The sequence below is a fragment of the Glycine max genome, chromosome 10 (assembly GCF_000004515.6).
Source record: "Glycine max cultivar Williams 82 chromosome 10, Glycine_max_v4.0, whole genome shotgun sequence".
Taxonomy (NCBI): domain Eukaryota; kingdom Viridiplantae; phylum Streptophyta; class Magnoliopsida; order Fabales; family Fabaceae; genus Glycine; species Glycine max.
The window spans coordinates 8,625,899-8,649,417 of record NC_038246.2 but is presented as its reverse complement, the minus strand read 5'-3'; the positions used below and the strand labels follow the sequence as shown (position 1 = coordinate 8,649,417).

General features: G+C 32.4%; 2 protein-coding genes across 2 annotated transcripts in view; both read right to left on the bottom strand.

The window, feature by feature from the left end:
• Window positions 1-1,729: 1,729 nt before the first annotated feature.
• Window positions 1,730-2,734, bottom strand: LOC102661567 (uncharacterized). Its single transcript, XM_006589799.1, has 2 exons — window positions 2,377-2,734; window positions 1,730-1,965 (listed from the first exon to the last, which is right to left on the bottom strand). The coding sequence occupies exons 1-2, from the start codon at window positions 2,732-2,734 to the stop codon at window positions 1,730-1,732; spliced, it is 594 nt and encodes a 197-aa protein (XP_006589862.1).
• An 8,050-nt stretch (window positions 2,735-10,784) lies between these two features.
• LOC100810876 (probable aspartyl protease At4g16563) overlaps window positions 10,785-23,519 on the bottom strand; it is an 18,037-nt gene continuing 5,302 nt past the window's right edge. Inside the window, exon 2 of the mRNA XM_014762614.3 lies at window positions 10,785-12,785. Within this exon, the coding sequence (XP_014618100.2) occupies window positions 11,143-12,785 (1,643 nt within the window). The 3' untranslated portion in view covers window positions 10,785-11,142. The remainder of the gene's footprint in view (window positions 12,786-23,519) is intronic.

The following is a 23,519-nucleotide window of genomic DNA, read 5'->3' as shown; positions in this document are numbered from 1 at the left end:
TATCAATGCAAATAGGTGTTTTCTTTCCTATTATTCTTTCTTATTTTAATTTCATGTATCATTCATCCTTGCATCATCTTTAAGGGTTAGGCGCTCGAAAGAGGGTAATCCTTAGTATAAATACAAGGAAGGTCTTATATGCATCAGTTTTAGGGATTAGTCGCTCGAAAGAGGATAATTTCTAATAGAACTCAAAGGAAAGGATATCTTAATAAAATCATTTCTAGACATTTGTTGTTGATGAACCATATGCCATAAACTACCCAATGGTGTTGATCCGCATGCAACATCAGACATTAAAATCACCACCCTCCTCCTCTTGAGAAAGACATCCTCTCCCTTTGTATTGCCTACTTTATAGGACACATAACCAGAAAATTCATGATATATGCATGCCAACAGGTTTCAATTATTGTCTAGCTCTATTGCATCACAGATCTAACATTGAAGGACCAATCATACATAAAATAATGAAATCCTTTCAACTATGTCGTATTCCATTTCCACGACCTCCTAATAATCTCCAACATGTTTTCCATGCATAAATTACCCTCACTAAAAACTATATCATTTCTCTATAACTAGATTGTACAGATCACTACAAGCTAGACATTAGACCACATCAACCTTGCATCCCTTCCTGCACCTAATCTGACATTTTGAATCCTCACTATGTCCCAAAATCAATATGTGTTTAAGGTTGGTTAATGTTGGAACTTTGGACAATGCAATCCTCCATCTGAAAGCTAAATTCATGGAAGGTGCTTTAAGACACTATAATTGTTTGCAAGATTGAGATATGTGGAACTCTTTGCAATAGTTCATATGTCATCTTCACAGTATACATATCTAAATCCTCCTAACACCAAGAATCATTCTCATCCCTAATTAACCTCACTAAATCTAATGAATTGAGAAAACCATTTATTAAATGATTTTCCTATATAAATAGATTTCTTTTCCAATGTAAATCCCACTTCCACTCCCTATTACCCACCTACCAACTTCATTTATACAACAATTTGATTGTGTTGATATCGAAAGCAATCTGCTGAATTTAATTCCAATTTCCTCTTCCCTGGCCATACATCTTTCCAAAAGAGTGTGTCTCCTCCATTGCCAACCTTTTGCTTCAAAGCTTTCCAAAACCAATCTTGTCGGTGATCTTTTTATCACACCTCATACACATCTTCCTAGCATGATGGTGTTGATGGATTATGCATAAAATCCACCCCCAGACCAGTTCTCTCTTTTAAAATTCTAACCCATATAGAATCATGTTCATTAATAAACCTCCGCATCCAATTTGCTAAAAAAACTTTAATAAAACTTTTAAGGTCTTTAATTTCCAAGCCACCACACTCATTTGAACAACAAATTTAGTGCCAACTTACCCAACATAATTTTTTCTCATCCTTTTTTACCCCCCACAAAACCCCCTTTATAGCTTAGCAATTTCATTAATGACCTCTGTAGGCACTTTATGAAGTGAAAAACAAAACATAGGCATTGATGATAACACCAACTTAATGAGACACACTCTACCACCAAAGGATAAAAGCTTATGTTTCCAAGAGGCAAGTTTCCTTGAGATTTTCTCCACCACTGGTTTCCAAGTATCCACTCTTCTAAAATTGGCCCCCACAAGGATGCCTAGATATACAAAGGGAACTTTCATCAACTAACAATTTAGAATGGAAGAAAATTTATGCATGATTTCCTTCTTGACTCATACTTCTGCCAGCTTGCTTTTATGGAAATTCACCTTTAGACTCGCCATCAGTTCAAAGCTTCTGAGGATAGCTTTCCAAGTGAAAACATTGTTGACCTTTGGTTGTCCAAAAAGTAGCACATCATCTGCAAATTGTAAGGAGGAAATTAGTAGTGCCACATCATCCACCCCACAACCCATCAGTATTCCTTTTGACACTGCATTTCTCACTAGGTCAACAAGACCTTCTGCCACTAAAAGGAACAAGAACGGTGCTAGTGGATTGCTTGCCTTAAACCCCCTCTGATTTTCAAACTCTTAGGTTGGAATCCCATTAACTAGAAATGAAATAGTCGAAGACTCAACACAACCTTTCGTACAGGTTATCCACTTGTAACAAAAGTCACATCTCTTCAACATGTAGTATAAGAAAGACCATTTGACAGAGTCATATATTTTCTCGAAGTCTACCTTAAAAATGATGCACTCTTTCCTCTTCACTTTTACCTTCCAAATTACCTCATTTGCTATAACCACCCCCATCCAACATATCCCCCCACCCCCACCCCAAAAAAAGTTGATTGTGACTTATGAACCACCTTATGCAACACTCTCTTCAGTCTATTAGACAAGACTTTTGCCACTACCTTGTATAGAAAACTAACAAGCTAGGGATATAGGTCTATAATCATTCAAACCAATAGGACTCTCAATCTTAGGAATATGTGCCAAAATAGTTGCATTGGAGCCTCTAGGCAATATTTCCTTTCTATGAAACTCCTTCATCACCTTTAGAATGTCCTCCTTGAGTAATTCCCAGCAAGATCGGATGAAGTGAAAGTTGTAGTCATCAAGACCAGGAAATTTATCACCATCACATTCCCATATTGATTGTCTCATTTCCTCTTCCAAAAATTTAGCCACCAACAAATAGTTATTGTTGTGATCAATAGAAGCAAAGGGGACACCATCAAGTGAAATAGCACTACCCTCTTGCTCTTTGAATTTTGCTTCAAAGAACATCTTCACTTCCTCCTTAACTCTCACTGGTTCCTTTTTCTATCTACCATTTATGTATATCCCCTTCAAAACATGTGTTCTTTTATGCCAATTTACCACCTTGTGAAAAAACTTGGAGTTTTCATCCCCTTCTCTCAACTAACTTACTATGGATTTTTGATACTACAATGACTCATGCCTTCTTGATAGACACCCAAATTCATCTACCATTTTCTTCCTTATATCTTTCTCTTGCTTTGTTATAAGTCTTACCTCATCTTTAGAATCCAAGTCTCTAATCTCCTTAACAACACAACCTTGTTTATTTTTCACATCACCAAACACCTATACATTCCATCTTTAAGCTCTAACTTCAATCTTTTTAGTTTTTTTTCTTGAACACATATGTTGCCCACCCTTCTACCTTGATGTTCTTGAGAGATTGTTGCACAAAAAGTAGAATAGATGGATGAGAGAACTAATAATTGAGGATCCGAAAAGGTTTTGAACCCCAATCATAAACAACATCTTTAACCACCCAAGGACAATACCTTTTGACCTCCAAAGTGCACGATGAGTAGATATTGAGAATAACTAGCGGATTAGATTCATTATTTATTGATCCTCTAAAACCAATGTAACCCATACCTGGAAAAACACCACTCAAATTAAAATAGTTTTTCTTTCATAAACATAGCAAACCACCTTCTATATTTGTAGCTGAAAAAGTTTTCCATTCCACCAAATGGTCACCCTATAAAGCAAAGCATATTGTATATGTCATCTCTTGTTTTTTAGTCTCCTACAACCAGGCCAAAACATGATCTTCTTCTTTAATTAACTTCCTCATCTCCCTCCACTTGACACCCCTAGACCTTTAATGTTTAGGCTTAATATCTTCATAAAAAACCACATACATTCCTTCCTCCAGTTACTTTTGTGATTTTGTCAATCTCCTTCTTATCTTTGCCCTACATTTCCTTGTAAGTATGTACCACCTTCTACAAGCATCCCTCAATTAGGACCCCGAATACCTCTTGAATGTCATTATGTATCCACTTCACTTTTGTTTTGTTGTTATCCTTTTGTAATGCAACATCACTAGTTGTTCTTCTTACACTCTTGATGATCATTCTTCCCTTTTGCTTCTCAAACATCAGTCTTATTGGTATTTGTAGTTGTTATTTCCCCCCCTTCCGATAGAGCATTTGCCTCCTCCTCCTTTTCCACAGTATTCCAAAATAAGGTTCAAGTCTTCCATAAGTTATGATCACCTTACTTCTAATACCTTCTCTTGTTGACATTTTTCTCTTTCCTAAAATTGCATTATTTCGATACTAGACTTTGCCTCTTCCCTCTCCAATTATACTTTGGCTTTTGTCTCCCACCATTGTGATTATGTCAGCTCCCTGAATTGCTTCCTCAAAGCTCTTACCCCCTACTTCCAACCCCACGTCTATTGCAACAAGTTGTAGACCACACTACTCCTTCAACTTAGGCTAGCCCATGTTGTCGTGTCATAGCTTTTTTGTCCCTTTTTCATTGTTGTTAGGAGGATTAGAGTCCAATTGGAGATTCACGCATACCACTGGGCCAGCATGTAGTGAAGGCCCAATAATTTCCAATGACCCTGTGGCCCCACAATTTGCAAACACATTTTTCTTACCCTTCTTTTCTTTCCTAATGGTCTTCTTAACTTTTTCCATTCTACCAGGACAAATATCAAACTGAGTTGACAACATATGTATCTGCTCTTGCGAGAATTTGGAAACATCCAACCCTGTTAGTAATCCATCCCTCTACTTGACCTCCTCATCCCTTATGTCCCCCCCTAACCACTCAAAAAATTGGTAGACTTTTCTCTAGACTTTTCCCTCATTTTTTCACTAAATTGTCTATCCTCCCATAACTTTTTTTCTTCTATTAGTATGTTTCTCCCTTCTAATAACCAACAAAGATCAATAGTCAACATCACCTTTGGTCCCCATCACCATTAATGTATTTTGTTTGTTTACGCACTCTTCTTGAGCTTCCACTAGAATAGTGAACTCCTTGTTACAAGCTAATTCCAACACCATATCTGTTGCTGATAGAGGGTGTCCATATCCCATCATATGTTAAACTTCTTGAGTCATGTGAGTTATTTTCCACCAGGTCCCAACTTTCTCTCGAAAAGGCTTGTGAATATTGATCATTCGCCTCATTCGCATAAAAGCATCTCCTTTCCTCCACCATAGCACCTTCCTCCACCATCCTAATCGAGATTATTCAACCATTTATGCATATTTTGTCAAGCCATGTTATATACTTACTCAGTGGCACCTTCACAAGAATCTTGGCATATAAGACCCTTGACAATAACTCGGACTCTTTGTCCATCTTTTGAAACTTCCTATAAGATCATACCACTTTCGAAAATGATCTTCATTCCATAGATGCAACGGCAAGCAATAACATCGAAGCCATACTAGTTTTCTGCTCTAGGATACCTCTGGGCTCCAAGGAGAAACATATTTGAACATTGAAGCTAGTCATTCCTCCTCGCCTTCAAAGATATCGCTCAGATTATCCTCCTCCTCCCAGGCTAGCAAGACCATATTTTCCCCTATATAACTCACCTTGATGGTCGAATAACCTTTAGTCATGAAGGTTTCCTGTATATCCAAGAAATTTTATGGTTCATAGACTCTTCCCACCATCCATGTCAGTAGCCTACTAGTGTTTGTTTCAGCCACATCAAGCATTATACTCATTCATGACTGTAGGTTCGAGTTCCCTTTTTATACCCATATTCGTTTTGAACCTTTCCTTTTTCACCAACCACTTATGCATATAACACTCTTGGCCTTCTTCTCACAACTCCTTAAAACCCCCTTGCAGTATATCTTTCGTTATTGCCTTTGTGTTCCCACTATTTCTTTTGTCCTGGTCCAACTCCCACCCTATAACTCCTCGTGTACCCTTCACCTCGTTGTTTTTTTTTTCTCTCCCAAATTTTGGGAGATTAACAAAAAGTTTTTTTTTCCTTTGATCTTGATATTATCTAGTTGTAGTCCAAACTACCTCAAGTTGCTGATTCCTAAAAATCGAACAAACCCATATCTTGCACCATTTGAACTTTTCTTTTTCTATATGAAAAGGTCAATTACTCTTCCCCACCTACAGAAAAATGTTCCACATATGTTCTTCCTTGAAATCCTCCGGAAAGCATAGAATATGGGTTCGTCCGATTTTTAGGAAGACATAGAATATGCTTCCACAATGCATGCTCTAGAAACATGTGTATTTACTCCAGAACACGTAATCCATAATGCTAATAGCATTTAATCGAATCCCTATTCAAGAAGCACATTTTATGTCCTCTGGAAAGCCTATTTCAAAACTCGATTTGTGTTCCAGAATGGTCATTCGTAAGCATAATTTGCGCTTTTAGAATACCTATTCTAGAATAATGGTTAAATAAGTTTTTCGCACTAGAACCCAACCCCAGACGAAAAAAGAGACGGAAGGAACTTACCATCCATGGCAATGTGCAAAGGAAGGAGGGCGAACAAGGAGTCGCAGCATTGTGAAGAGGGTGCAAGGAAAAGGAGGTGGCGCAGGAGAAGGAGCCACCATGAGTGAACCAGATGTCGTCGTGGGAAGGAGAAGAGTTGTCGTGGGAAGGAGGTGTCGTCGTCGCGGGGGTGTTAGGATTTTGAGTTTTTTTGAAGGAGGTGTTAAGGTTGGGAAAGGGATGTGTTATCTCTTTAAGTATTTTTTAATTTTCAAAAGGAAGGTACAGGATACTCGTAGGGATTGTAGGATTCAAAACCCAATAGTTTATTGTTGAACTTGGATATATCAAATATGGATCAGCTTATGCAATAAGGCCTAAAACAAAAAGGGTGTTGAAAAGTTAAGAAGATCATATCAAAACAGAACCAAATTCTCAACACCAATGGAACACGAGAAGAAAAGCTACACACTCACGCGCACATGCTAAAGCAATCAAAGTATTAATCAATGTCTCTTCTCTTTCCGAAGTTGAATTGTATGGGTTCATTTTATCTTATCCGTTTTTTCACATTTGTTTGCTAACCAAACGAAATTAGAAACTACTCCATCATCATTCCTAGGATTCACGGTCATTGTGATTATCATATTGCATAATATATGTGTTTCTATAGTCAACAGCTTATAGCAAATGTAAGGCATGCGCACAATCTCGACAGTCTCTGTTTGTTTGTATGGGAATTAATATCAGCTCTCGTGATTTCCAATGATAAAATATATTATTAAATGCAAGTTATTATAGTATTATTAGTATCTACGTGATTCTCCATTGTTTTAAATTAGAGATTAACAATGAGCCGGACATCAACTATGATGTTATCATAAATTATAAAAAAAAATTGAAATTCAAAGAAAAAAAAAGACATTTTTTTTTAACTGTCGGTATTTGCTACCTGACTTGAATAAACTACACACTAACTAGTTTAACTAACAACATTTATTCATTAAAGCTAGAACAATTCTACGTCTCTCTTGATGGTAAAAAAAAATTATAGGAGTGACATAAAGAATTATTTAATGAAATATATATTTTTTCAGTTTTCTCTTCTTTTTATCTCATAATTAATTATAAAAAAAATAATTATAGAAATTTATTGTATAAAAATAATTTCTCTTAATTGAACGGCCAAAGAAGGGGATAAGAAAACACACTGTTCAAGACTTACATGTTAAGCAATCCAACCATCTACAAACCCATTTATAGTTAAATATAACTGATGATTTATATTTAGGACGGATTCATCATTTCATGATTTCATCACTCCCAATAGCTAATGTGTAATCCAGTTAAAAAACACAAACTCAAGCACCTTTTGGAACCCACCAACGTACTCTTTAGCCGTATTCAATGACACGTGCAATTCAACCTTCACTATAATTCATCTCATCATTTTCTTTCACAAATTCATATCTTTTTTTTTATTGGGTTGAGACTGAAATGATCATCACTATCGTTTCACTTTTAACGTTTTTATCTTTTCTAGAATGTTTTTAATTAGTGCAATTATTTTCTTGAAAGCAAATCAGTGGAACTAATTAAGTTTTCTAGCATATTTTCGTTTTTTACCAACAAATTAGATCTGAGGCTAACATCCAAACTAAGCGCAACAAACCTAACCCAACTTGTAAGAAACAACTCACAATAAAATAAGTTTAGGCTAAATTATAATTTTTATTCGCAGAGTTTCTTAAATTTATTATTTTCATCTCTTGAATTTTAATTATAATATTTGGTCTTCTTAATCTTATAAATTAATAATTTTGATTCTTCTCATAGATTATTAATAAAAAAATTTGATTAATTAAATTATTAAGTTAATTATAAATTAATCAAAATCATTAATTATTAAAAAATTAAATAAAAATTATTATTTCTAATTTTTCACAATTATGTTTCTCCTCTTTTCTATAAACACCTATTCTATTTTCAGTACCGCATGCGACTCCACCAGCAATACATCACATTTGGGTTAATTTGGGTTAATAGTCTTTTATTAAAGTTTTTTAATGATTAATAATTTGTATTTAATTTATAATTAATTTAATATCTCTAATATTCATAATTATTAATTAATAATCTTAGAGGGACTAAAATCACAAATTTATAGAATTAAGAGTACCAAATATTACAATTAAAAATCAAAAAAACCAAAATCATAAATTGAAAAAATTAAAAAACTAAAATTACAATTTATCCTTAACTTTGATTTATTGGGATTGGCCATATCTTCATTAGGTACTTTCACATCCGTGGACTTCATTCTTCTGTCCAATCTAGTGCAATTACAAGCTTACAACAAATAACAAAGGCAATAAAGTTAAACCTTAAGTGCTAGCAAGGTCTCGGATTCTCATATGGATAAAGCAAACGTAATTAAAAGAAAAGGTGCAATAAAGATAATCGGACAAATTTTGAGGCAGAGATCATTTATTGATAAAAATTGGTAGTACAAACTAATGATCAAATTAACACTAAAATCAAGTGGCAATTTGACTTGCATTACAAGTTGGTGATCATGCACAAGCACAAAATGATATTACTTTTAGCCTACAGGAAACAAAAAAGTGGGGCTGGTTCTTTGAGTGCAAGAGGACAAGCAAAAAAGAAAAACAATGCAAAGGGAAACAACGAATAAAAGATAACCCAATCCTCTCCCTCCCCATCGTTTGAAAGAAAACTTCCGAAATAACAATAAATTAGGAATCGATCCCTTTTGGAATGAAGTCCCCTTTTCTTAACTCGCATGAGAAAGGAAGAAGGAAAGAAGTGATCAAGGAATATAATTTGCACAAAAAATAAATAAAGAACTCTAGGAATCATATTCAAATCATAGATGAAAAAGAAATAAATCTATCATCTGAGTCCTCTCTTGAAAGATCATGTCACCGTAGGGCATGTTTAAAAATTACTTCCATTATTCAAATAATATTCAAACACCCAAGATGATAATCTACACCTAGGTTTTATAATAAGTGATATGATACGAAGAAAAAAAATAGAAATAGCAAAAAATGATAAATGTTAAAAATATAAAGATATTAAATAAGTAAAACCTTATTTTATAGAATTTGTCAAATCTTATTTAAGGTTTTAATACTTTTCTTGTTATGTCAGCATATTTGTACGTAGAATCATATTTTTGAGAGGCCATATAATTAAAATTTCAAATTAGAGAATCCATCATTTTCATTATCAACATATATGTATAGTCCAGCAATGAGCATCCTTACACTACAAAGAAACTTAATATGGTGAAAAGACATCAATATTAGTTACAACAAACTTTTAGTATTGATAAATTTTCAATGCCAACAATAAATCTCTTGATCATAATAATGATGATATAACCCTTAATAAGTAGGGGTGGGAATAAGTCAGGTCGGCCTTCAGGGACCTACGACCTGACCTACATAAAGTCTGGTCCGAAATGACCTATTTAATTAAAAGGTTAGACTCAAACTTTTTTAAAAACTTATTAAATTAAATAGATCAGGCTTAGGCTTACTAAAAAGTCTTATAAGCATGATAGGTCGGCCTATATATATATATATATATATATATATATATATATATATATATATATATATATATATATATATTTTTGGGTACCAATTTATACTTATATTATTTTTTGGATACAATTAATTATTTTTTTAAACTAGCAGACTTTGATTACACATAATTAAGTAAGACTTTAATTACAATTTAGGTATGAGTCTATCTCTTTATATTCCTCATTATTTTAATTGACTTTCATATTTTTGCTAACGTTTCATTTTCCTTTCCTTTGACTTTCCTATTAAAGATTTAGTGTCAAGAATGTTTTTAAAAAAGCTATCAAGCCAGGCTAGACTTTTAAAAAAGGTCAGATCGAGCCAAAATAAAAGTTTTTGATAAGCTATAGGTCAGACTCAGGTCTCAAAAATTCATCGTAAACTAGACTCAGGCCTTTAAAAGCCTGATTTGACCTATTCACACCCCTATTAATAAGTTAACTCACAATCCAGATCTTCAACGCATCAAAAAACATAATCACACTACAGTATAAAATATGCTAATTCTCATTGTGGTTACCGTTATCATCATCATAATCCCTATCATCAACATTTGGTTCATCCAGTTCTTTATTAGAATTTCTTTCATCATCATCTAATCCATATATTCATTTACAGCTAGCGGGAAGATTAATTAAGGATCCACTTCCTAGCTTAAGTTCGTTTTGGGAGTCTTGTTTCCAATTATGGTTTTAAGTACTCCAACATTTTAAATAAGCTGATTTCTGATCTTGATAAATAGTGGAACCATGAACATTGCAACCAATCTTCTTATGCTTCAATACCGCTTCTTTGCTGAGTAAGATTTTCATGAAAAGCAACCTTTTACAAGAATAACATCCAAAAATATATATAAAACGAAAGTTTGCTCTCATAATTAGAAGAAAGAAAGAAATGTGATATACTAAAAAAATAAATATCTTTTTATACTCTGGCCTTCACACTTTTTGGCAACAACAGTAAAAGACTAAAACTAGATTATCTTATTAATATTAGAAATTCAATAATTGGTTACTCTAAGAAAAATAAATTAAGAAAAATAATAATAAAAAAAGTAGCACCCTGTTACATTCTACAACTTCAGGTCTTCAACCAACAAAACAAAGAATAACTTGTAATCACCAACCCAAATTCGAATTGGCAATATCACATTTTCACGCAGTCTGCAAACTATAATAATCTGATAAAGATCAGACGGTTCGTAAATCTCGTTAAATAATTTTCAAACACATATTTATGATCTGAACCGTACGATCTTTATCCAACAGTTGCAAATCACTTACTACGTAAATGCATTGTTATTGTTTTGCAAACTCATAATTTTAATAAACCCTCTTTTGGCAACTCTGACTCCGAAACCCAAACCTTTCATTCTCCAAGTCACACTCCACGTAGAAATTCTGTTGCTGATAGTTCCCCAATATCACTGCGGGCCCCACCGCCCCACCCTGACCCGCCACGTCATCAGAAACAATCGTCAAGCACGCCACGTCACCTTTCCCCACCCGCGAGAAATAATTCGCCACCGGCAGCCTCATCTTCGCGCCACCCCTGAACTCAAACCTCATCTCGGGAAACGACGCCGTTTCAGCGCCACCCGCCAAAACAAAACACGGACTCAGCCCAAACTGTTTTTCAAGCTCCCTCGCGCGCGTGTAGTTCACCTGCTTTACAAACTCCTCCGCTACCAGATCGAAAATCGGCCTCTCCATGAATGTTAACGTTGACCCCGAGTCAACGATGAACCCGCCGTCGCCGTTAACGTCGGGCTCCAACATCCTCCTCGGAACCCTCACGCGCTTTTCACCAACAACAATTTTTCTAAGAGTGATATAATAGTACGCGCCGAACGCGGGCTTTTTTGTTGACGGATTTTTCAGAAACGCCGTGTAGCTGACGCCGTTGGTTTTTTTTCCCTCGCCGGAGTTGGTAGCTTCCATGACGAGGTCGCTGTTTTCCGGCGATTCGTCGAATTGGTGAGAGAGTAGGCAATAAGAGAATCTCGTGAGGTTCATCTGCGCCGGTAAGGACTCTTCTCCCCGGCCGAACCCGGCGATTCCGCCAGGCTGGTAGACAGAGACGACGGAGCAGCCGACGAGAAAATCAGAAACATTTTTTGCGGGAAAATTGAGATTTTCTGATAAGAGAAAACCCGCGGTGGAGCCGAGACCGTATTGGACGGTGTATGCAGGGCATGTTTGGGAACAGTTATTGTTATTACTAAAAGCGGCTTTGGCTAGCTTGCAACAATGAGACGTAACGTCGGAGCCAAAGACCCAAGCGCATTTAGGGTTTCTGCAGCCAACAAACTTTGAAGAAAATGAGTCTTTTGGGATGAATTTTGGTGTGTTGTTGTTTGAGAAAGAGTTGCATTTGGAGCAGAGGTAGTGGGAGTAGCATGGGAGCCAGACGAGGCTGCTTCCAGTGTCGAGAACGAAGGGGAACGTTTGTGGTGGGGTTCCGAATTTGAGGTCTATTGAGTAGCCTCCGTAGGTTTTGGGGTGAACTAGGGTTTTGAGTGAACTAGGGTTGTTGTGGTTTTTGAGGTGGTGGGCTCTTGTGATGGATGTGGAGACGGCGAGTTGGAGGGTGTGGAATGGGTGTGAATTACTTGAAGAGGGGTGGTGGGTGAATAAGGGAGGGTGATGATGGTGTTGGGGGTGGGGGTGGATGAAGTAATGGTGGTGAATAGTAATATGATGGAGAGGAAAGAGAAGAGGGAGAGAATAATGTGAGGAAGAAGCATTTTGAGGGAAAGAAAAAACGCAAAAACGCCTTCGAGTGTGAAGGTGATGGGATGGTTTTGACGAAGTTTTTTTGGTTTTTGGTTGTTTATTTATAACGGAAATGGAAGCTACAAGAGCAATATATATATATGAAGAGATTTTTTTAATTTTAATTACAAAACTTGAAACCAAAGGAAACGGGAGTTCTGACGTGGTATGGCTAAAAGGAATCTCCTTTGCTGTTTATTTATACTTTTCATATATTTTTGGGCTGTTCATTATCCCATCCATGACTAAAACGAATCTCTTTGTTTTCAATTCTGTCGAATTTACTAGTGGACGCGAATGGCACTGGCGTGCGGTTATTTTTTTTAGTGTCTAAGGGAATGCTTGCTTAACTTTGGAAATCAATTCGTGTTGGTGTGCATACTTCATTACTTCCTATCAAAATTAATTTTTATTTAACTTGAAAACAAGTTTGAATTTTTACTGAGAGAATTGTTCAGATTTACTATTATTCAACGATATCTCAAATAGAATTGTTTTTAAAAATATATGAGGCATCAAATGAAAACTAAATTTGAAAAGGCGTAGTTGCCATTGCTGGTGCTTAATTTGTCATCGTCAATTATTTGTCCAAAAAGGCATGCTTTATTGAAACAAACAAGAAAAAAGATATATCCATTGATTATATGTTTGTCACTTGCTTTAAACTAATGTGTTAATAAATGTCAGCAAAAGTACTCAAACCACTTTAATCAATATGTTGCACCAGGTTAAATTCGAGTATATCTGGGTTATGTTAAATGGGGAGCATGATTCGTTAGGATTTTTTTTTCTTCGGCCAAATCCCCGTTTATTAATATTGAAATTATTTTATTAATATATTTTTATTATTACTGCGATTACTTTTTATTACTGTAATTATTTATTTTTATTAATATTTATTACAATTATGGATGTTTGTGCATCTATCTAGTGTTGACTATAGTGAGATGAAGGCTTATAATGCCGACAACCCATGCACTAGCTACCAAATGAAAGCCATTGAAAGGTTATGAGATTGCCCTTTCAATTAGGGAGAGACTAAATAACCTATAAATAAATGTTGTTTGTCAGTTGTTGTTCATACGAGGATAACAATGGTGTGTGAGGTCTTTGGCACGATAAACTCTTTTCTCTAATTTCATCATATGCGAAACTAATGTGATGCCTTATTGTCCAGAGATGATGTTGAGGCAGTTTGGCCATGTACAAATGATTCCACATCAGCTACCTTCCCGTCGCTCGTATCAGCTTTGTGATAAGGAGTGGAGGAGTGGCAGCAACATATCATTCCTCTAGGTAATGTTGTGCCACCCAGGGATCCTTGGGCTTGCACCTCTAACTATCTGTATTGGTTTTATAAAGTTTCTCACATCTATGTCATTCCTTGGGAGGAGAGACAGTCACCACGTGGTCTTGTATGTTTATTGCTCAATCCACGACAGTCACAGCCTAGGTAGCCATTGACAGACTATGTATCAGATGGAAACTACTATCAACAAATTGGATCTTGTTGATTTTTTCCCTAAATTGTCACGGGAAAATAGTTACTAATTATAATTGTTATTGCAAGATCGATTCCAGATGGCGTCAAGGGCTATGTAAAGCTTATTGGACCTCAAAGTAGTGCCAAAGGACATAGGTCATTATCAATTAATACAACAAGCTTTGCAATTGTTGGAGGAGGGCTTAGCAATTGAGTGCAACTCAGGCACACTGATAAGACCCAGGAAGAGGCCAGGCAAGGATGGTGGCAAGGGTGGCAGAGGCAATTGATTATTGTATTGGACATATATTACTGTTGTTGTTATTGTTCTTTTTCTTGTTATTCTTATTCTTATTGTTATTTTGTTTGTTATCATTTCTTCTTATTGTTATTGTTATTTTTTTCTTTTTTTTTTTGTTCATCAACTGTTTAAACAACACACACCTAGTAATGTAACAACAATGGTCTCTTCAACCGATTACTATTAAGACTTTTCTTTTAAAAAATCAACATACGATTTTTATAAAGTAAAAATATGTCTACACAAATTTATTATGCATCAGAGCAATGATCTCATCAATAGATCTTGGTTTCCTTGGTTTCCAAATTATGATAAGGGTTTCATCTGGAGATTGATCAAATGTTACATTCAACTCAATTGACTTTTGCTACTAAATTTCGAAAAGATGAAAAACATTTTTCTCACATCATCGTCACATTTAAGCTTCATATACTTGTATTCATCATTTTTCCTTACAAAAACACGTCGATAGTAAAAAAAGGTCAAGTAAAAATTTGTTACCTCTAATGGCGTCCATAATTGTTTTCCTTAAAGTATTAAGCAACATGTTAACACTTATTGTGACGATTTTAAGATCATTAGGACATTCAAACAACATCCCCTTTATATGATAAAATAATATCACCATTACAATACACAACAACAAATACACTCACCATGTTTTTCGTAATATGGTGATATCAATCAAAGGTGTTGAGTTGCATCAAACTTCTGCTATTATCTATATTAGATGATCTATTATGTTCTCATGAGTCATAACAATGGTTGAGATCGCACCGAAAAAATATAAGTAGTTTAGATTGTGTCTATATTTAATACGGTTGGTATGCGTTTCAGAAAAAAAAATAGTGTTCGATCAAATACATATCATAAAAAGCAACGTGCTCAGTCCATTATTGTAGTGTTGCAATGTTCAATCAATAAAAAACACCAACTGTATTTTAAATTTATTTTTCAATTTTTTTTAAAATAAATAGTACAACTAAATCATAAAAAGTACAACTATATTAGATGATCTATTATGTTCTCATGAGTCATAACAATGGTTGAGATCGCACCGAAAAAATATAAGTAGTTTAGATTGTGTCTATATTTAATACGGTTGGTATGCGTTTCAGAAAAAAAAATAGTGTTCGATCAAATACATATCATAAAAAGCAACGTGCTCAGTCCATTATTGTAGTGTTGCAATGTTCAATCAATAAAAAACACCAACTGTATTTTAAATTTATTTTTCAATTTTTTTTAAAATAAATAGTACAACTAAATCATGATTCTATTGTACTATTTTTTTCACCCCAAATAGTGCAATAAAATCACGATTTTGTTATTTTTTTTGGGTGACAAAATAATATACAACGGAATTGTAATTCCGTTGTACAATATACAACAAAATCATGATTTCATTATATTAGGAAGTGTGAAAATTACTGCACAACGAAATTATCTGTATGTTATACAACGAAATCAAGATTTCATGGGAAGGGCATTTTGGATATATAAAAGGAGTCAATTCCTTGGTAGGGGCCAATAAGAATGGGAGTGGAGCTAATAGCAATCCCCAACCTTTTTAACAATCCCCAACCTTTTTAACACACACTTATTGGGCCAGGTCTAAGTTTTCTTTTTCCTTATCCTTCTCCTACTTAGGCCACTATGAACAGTCTCGGGAACGATAAGAATTGTGCAGCCAGCGCACTACTGGCCTTCATTGTTCAGTATTTTTGCTGGTGACTTTCTTCATTTTCGGCGGGCCAATTGGCCAGCCTTATTTTATTATGATTCTATGAATTGACAAGATAAATTAAATATAATATAAACTTAACATTATACTTTTTTATTTTTAAAAAATATATTTTTATATTTTAAAAATATTTTATTTACTTTTAATTTTCATATTCAACAAATATGATATAATTTCAATAGAAATCAAAATCACCTCGTTTATGTGAAATATAAGGACAACAAATTTAATATTTTTTAGAAGTTGGATTTACTTTTAGTGTATAAATTTCTGCATAAATATTTTTATTACAAACCCTAAACCATTTTTTCCTATCCTACTTTTCTTCTCATTATTTCTTTCCACAACCAAATACTGTATAACATTAGTTCTAAACCCTGAAAGTCTCTAAATTGAACCCGGTGTTCAAAAAAGAAAAATACTAATGCTAGAAGCGAATAGGTTAAATAATTTATTGGTGTTGAAAACTTTAGCCAAATGTAACTATCGAGCACATAGTTTTATTTTCTATTTTCGTACAAAACTCTTTTATGTTCGTTTTTAGCATTTTGAATCGGATTCTAAGTTTTTCAGAACACAAAATAAACTCATTTTTTATATATAGAAAATTAACTAATTTAAAGATATTTGTACAGACACACACATTTTTCATTAAAGAATAATGTCATTTAAAATAATCATTTTAAATTCAAAATCTCTTTTAATTTAATTAGCTAATAAATTATTCATTTCATTGTTTTAAAGCATTATCTTAATTCAGTACCAAGAAAAAGCTCTATCTTAATTTAAAAATTATATAGTAGAATGTACAAGTCATCATCTTGTGTAACTGATAACTGATTTATATCCTATAAAGTCAGAAGAATCCCCTAGTATCCATAGGGATAATGTTCAAAAAGATATTTGACGGTGGTACACAGAATACGCTTTTCGCCCGGGGCATTGAAAACTCAATTCGAACATGGGAATTGAAAACTACGTCAAGAAAATCTAAGTTCATCGTGGGAGATTCATTGAACATGTCTATTGTTGGATTTGATACTTACTACAGATTGTCGTGTAATTTTTTTCGTCTTGTTGTCTTAATGCATTTCTCAAGTTAGTTCAAAGACTTGAAAGTAGGCATTGCTTTCACTTATGGCAGACAGCAATCGATGATAATTAGTGATTCACGGAAACATTTCCTTAAATATTTTGTATTGTCAAGCCTCATAATTTTATCATTTTCATGAATAATACATTCGACAATGATTTTCCTCAACTTAGTCGGTAAGGCAGGTAAAGTCGTTATTTTTAGTCTTTAAAATATTTTTATTTATTAATAATATTTTTTAAAAAAATATTATATAATAAATAATATTCCTATGTGTCATTATAATTATTGTCCAAGATTATTTTACATAAATAAAAAAAGTCAATAAATAGATAAAAAATGAATAATGATTTTACAAAATTAGCATATCATTATTAATTCATTTTTGTTGTTTTTTAACTCAAATCATTGATATCATAAGAGATAGAGATATTAGCGAATAAAAATAATTAATGTTACATTGAAAAATTAAAATGATAATTATTTTGAGATATTTTTATACGATGATTATTATGGGACGATCTTTGAATTTGAGCTTGAGTTTAACTCAATCTTAAAAACTAACTAATGAAATAAGAATTATTTTTCACTTATGTACTCTATTTTGACACATTATCTATAATCAATGTAAGACTTAAGTTTTTCTCATTACACCCCCTCAAGCTCAACAATTTTGGAATTAGAGTATGGATGACTCATTTAATGGGTTTAAGAAAAATTCTGATATCATCTTAAAATATAAATTTAAATTTAACCCAATTCCAAAAATGAACTCATATAGTGAAAATTTATTTCACTTATATACTCTATTTTAACATATTATTTATAATCAATGTGATACTTAGATTTTTTCAATAGGAGTATAGAATTATTAAAAATAATTATTTTATCTCAAATTTAAGTGATGAGTATATAATTACATTTAATATTTAGAAGAAAAATTTTATCATTTATAATATCATATGTAAAAAATACATGTGATGTGTAAAAAAAAAAAAAATACTATACATAAAAGAAAGAAAAGGACAGAGAAACGCGGGGGGATGACCTTGAACCAACGATGGACTATATAGTCAAGAACTCAGGCGGCCGATACTGGGTTGAAGTTACTAGATTATGATCATACATGACTAAGATCCTTCTAAATCATTTTGCATATTGTAGAATGGTGGCAATTGTTTATGTGTGCAAAACTGGAATAAACTTATTTATAAACTATGAGATTCGGATTCATGTTAGATTAAGAAATATCCATATGTTTAATTCTATATTAAGAAATAAGTTCTAGATCCAAAATAATTAATTTTAAGTCAAAAAAACTTTAGGCAGATTTTGCGTTAGATCCAAACAAATACTTTTAAATTGCTTTTAAAATAACTAAAAAAAATTATATAACAAATTATTTTACTTCAAAATTAATATAAAAAATAATAATTTCATTTAAGATTAATTTTTTCAAGAATCACCAAAATTACTAACAAAAAAAAATCATAATTATTTTGACTATTTTAGAAGGGAAAACTTCAATTTTCTCATGGTTAGACTTTTTTTTCTACAGAAAAATGTCAATTGACAATTAAATATTAACTCATTTTAAGACGATTGAAGAAATTATTTTATTCCTCGTAGAAAAAAATAATTACATACACGTCTAAAAGTCACGGCCGCATCTAACATGTGAGTCAGGCAAAATGTGATTTATCATTAACCAATGTTCAACCAATCTATAAACGCGGTTAGAGGTGGTGCATGTATTATTAGTACCGATATTAAAACTAAAATTTTGGATTTTTAATAATTACTCTCCCCAATGCCAAAAATGGTATTTGAATGTGAGATTCGGGCTTCGACATTGACAAGGCGCAATCTTCAAAATACTTATAAAATTATTTGCCGGCCTAATTTACTGGTAGCATATAAGAAATTAAAATGTCTTCACACAGTAGAAGAAGCCACCTTAATTTATAAGAAAAAAAATGAATTAAACTTTCTATACAGACTAAAATCAACTTTTGAAAAAGTAAAATGTTAAAAGAGCTTCATATTTTAGTTTATCAGAGAAATTTAATTTACTTTGTCTTCTAATTTTTTGTTTTATAAGTGTTTATGGAAAAATTATCTGATCAGTATTTTAATTAACCACTATTTTTCTTTGATTACAAAAGTAAAGCCTTTGACCAAAAGAGTGCAAGGATAGAAACTATATTTTTGGTCTCATATATTGAGATTTATTTGAGAGTTCATCCCCAACCAATTTTATGTGCAGGTAAAGGGTGATGGAAAACTATTGGAACCTGGACCATTATTTTGGATGTGTCTGCTTACAGCTTCTGTAATATTATTGGTTGAGGCACTTATATATTTCCAGTTTGCACTCATTATATGCAACAAACTTTAATCTCATAACAATGAAGTTAAATATTAACAATTTTGTTTAGGTAGAAAATGAACTGTAACTTTAATGATCAGTGATAGTAGTGTGTTTGGAACTTAATTTGAATTCAACTAAAAACCAATCCAACAATCTCACTGCTTCTATGTTTATTGTATTGAAAAGGGAGAATTTGGGGTTTACAAGATTCCAAACAGGATTTCAAACATTCTTTAGTATTTTCTTTTGTTTGTCCTTTAATATATGTTTGGATTAAAATTTATATACTTACATTTGATAAAATTTCATTTCATAAACTAAGAGTATGTTTGATTTTTTGTTACAAAATTATGTCTGAAGTAGAAATAATTTTATTAACAGATCAAGATTTTTATTTTTGTGTCTATTTTATTTTTATCCAATTGATTTGCATTGAAACATGCGTTACAGGATTTCAATTGAAAACAAAACAGATATTAAGTTTACATAAACAACTTTTTTTTCTATTTCAAATTGAGTTTTAAGTCAAAATTGAGATAAAATTCAACTTACCATAAGATCCAACTAAAATCAAATAAGAGACTTTTTAATTATACTTTTTGAACAGACATTCGGCCCCCAAAAACATGCTCATAGCCATCCGCTACAGACATTTAAATAACCTACATGTGAAAGGGAAAAAAATGATGAATTTATATCCAAATCCAAGGATATGGCAATCATAAACTGTTAGGTGTTATTTGCCAACGCAAGGTACTTGCATTTTATGTGTAGCATTTCCTCTCATCCATCAATGCTAATAGTGTCACCTGTGACTAATAATAACTCACTGAGCTTTATATGGTGTTCAGCTACTTCAAGTTTAACTTTAATCATTTGAATGGGTTACCCACTGTCATAATTATCGTTGTTTTAATACATATGGCTTCTCAAATATCACAATGCCAAAAGGTTTGCAGCAATGTTCAATTGTTCATGTCATTCCAGCTATTTGCTTTTCTTATCATCGCACATTTGGATACATGTGTAGGTGAATCTATTGGATATCTAGGTTGTTCCATCTGCTATCATGGTGCATATTCTTCTTAATCTGACATTGTGTACATATGGTCCCATTTTATTGTTCAAAAGTTATTTTTTCCAAGCACTGGGCGTTGAATGATAATAGGTATGGACTATATCATTTTCACGCTAATTGGTATTTTGTGGATCCGATGAGGCGACGACAATTAATTGCAGTGCTTTGACAAATTGCCGTGATACTATTTGGTCACGAAATGCCTCCCCTGACTTTAAGGTCCAAAGAAAGGGATAAAAGGGGCTGTGACACTAAAAAGTCGGCATAAGTTTTAATGATATATATATATATATATATATATACCAAAATTTAGAATCGCGACACCTAAGGATGGACGTGATTAAGTAGGTCTTGAATTTTTGGTTAGGGAAAGTGTTTTTAACAGGAGCATAGACTTGTAAAACAAAAGACTTCGATGCTCAAATAAGAATATGAGTTAGAAAAATAAAACAAGAATATGTTTAAGTAAAGCTCGCATGAAAGAAAGAGAAAGAGACATGGGCTTGTTGTCGTGTGTTAAGTGTGTATTGAGTCGTGTAGAAGAGTTTGATGAAACTTATATTTATATTAGTTGAGTGTGGTTGTTTGTCTTTATTTGTAAGGATTGTTATAACTTTATAGATAATTATCAGCTTATAGATAAGGTTAAAGATAAACATTTTTTTATAAATAAAAGTTAAAAAATAATTATATCTTGTAGATAATCAATGGATAATATATATTCAAATGCATTTGAATATTAATAGGTTAGGGATAACCTGTTTTTTGGAGAGCGCGACGGTTAAAGATCAAGCATTTACGCTCATGTAATAAGAACCTGGAAAATTTACATGTGTTGTTGCTGAGTGCCATAAAATGTCACATAGATTTTATAGGTCTTGCACACTACTATATATATATATTTATACTATGGGAAACAATCTATTCGCTACAAGTAAAATTATTACATATGATAAAGTTTTTCTTCGAATATTTAATATAACTGCATTAGATTACTTATAAAACTAAAATATTTTTAATAAGTTGATTTATGTGCTCTATAGTTAAAATTTTGATGATTTGATATTTTTTAGATAGTAAATTTAAATTTAACTCAATAGAATCAATGTATATGATGAGAATTATTTTTTATTTATATATTTTTATTATTTTGTTTCTCTAGTCAATTTAGGATTTCAACATATCTCCTCACATACAGAACATTTTGAGAGGAAAATTTAATGAATTAAACATAAATAGTCTGATAAAATTCAATAATAAATGACATAATATACTTAACAATCATTAAAATGCACTCTAATATTATTTAAAGTATAAATTTAAACTTAACTTAATCTTAGAATCTCTTATCTATAAACTCTCTTTTTGGCAATATCTTTAGTAAACGTGACTTGATATCAGTTATGAAAATATTTCAACTCACGTTAAAGAAGGAACAATGCAGACTTCCTATAAACCAAGTAATATAATTGCTTTTCTACCTCACCACACCATATGTTGAATGCACCGTCAAACGGACAAGTGGAGTTCATAGTTGCCATATGAAATGAGAGACAAGTAAAGTGACAAGTGATCGAACAATTGTAGAATTATTGAACACTAAACTGGAAAACTCATAAAATAGACTGACAAGGACTATACATATTGAATTATATGTAATATTATACGTTTACTTATTTATTTAATTTTTATAGTTATTCAAACATTATTCTTTTAATCTTTATACTCAAAATCATCTCTTTAGTTCTTATATGTATTATATTTAATCCATTTTATTACCTGCTAGTTTAGAGGGTAAAGACTAAAGGGGGTTAAAAATAGTTATGTATGTATAAAGACTAAAGAGATAAAAAAAAATGTAGGGATTAAAATAGGTCATTTAAAGTATATAAACTAAAAAGAAAAAAAATTGTGCAACTATAAAGACTAGATCCATAAGTTAGGAATACAATTTGTTGAACCACGAGTAAAATTGATTGTGAATAAAAATAATTTAAAATGTATAACTTCACAATGTTGTTTAAGTATTTATATATTTGCATGGTGTTTAAGTTCTTTAAGATTAAATAAAATCATTTCGAATTCTATCATGAAAACGAAACTAAGAGTTTTGTTAGAGGATTCACCAAATTTCTTTTTCATTTCACATAATTAATATATATTTTTCCATTTTTGAAAAAAAAATTTCACGTTATATTTCAATTGTATGTGTCTATTCTTATCATTACCATTGAATTTTTTTCTTTACAATAACTATTGTTGCTTTGTAATTACCATGCATAAACATTAGTGAGATTCACTTTGATTTCATTCCTGAAGGAATGTTTCCTAAGAATCACTAGGCCTCTTTATCAACCATGTTTTAGAGTTATAAACTTCGACTTAATTGTTGATTTAATAATTATTCTTTGATTAGTTAATCTATAAGTAATTGCATGACCACCAAATATAAACACATAATTAATAGTGGATTTTGTTTGGTCTAAAATATATATCTGGTTAGTAATATTATACTCTTCTAATACAAAGAAAAATTCACTAAACTTAATAGCATAATTGTTAGAATTAATATTCCAAATCAAATATGTTATTTGGGATAAATATATCTTTATATATATACATATATATATATACTTATTTTCTTTCTTTTTTTTATTTTTTTTCTCATCTCTCAATCCAAACAATTTAAAAATTTACTCATTCTTCTCTCCTAGACTCCTACTTTTTACTTCAATTCTTTTCTCTCAAAACCTTTCATCATCCAAATGAACATAAAACTAATACCCAAGAGGATAAAAATGTATGGTTCAGGGATTAATGTTGTCTCGCCAGGCGCCGGATTACAATGATCACGG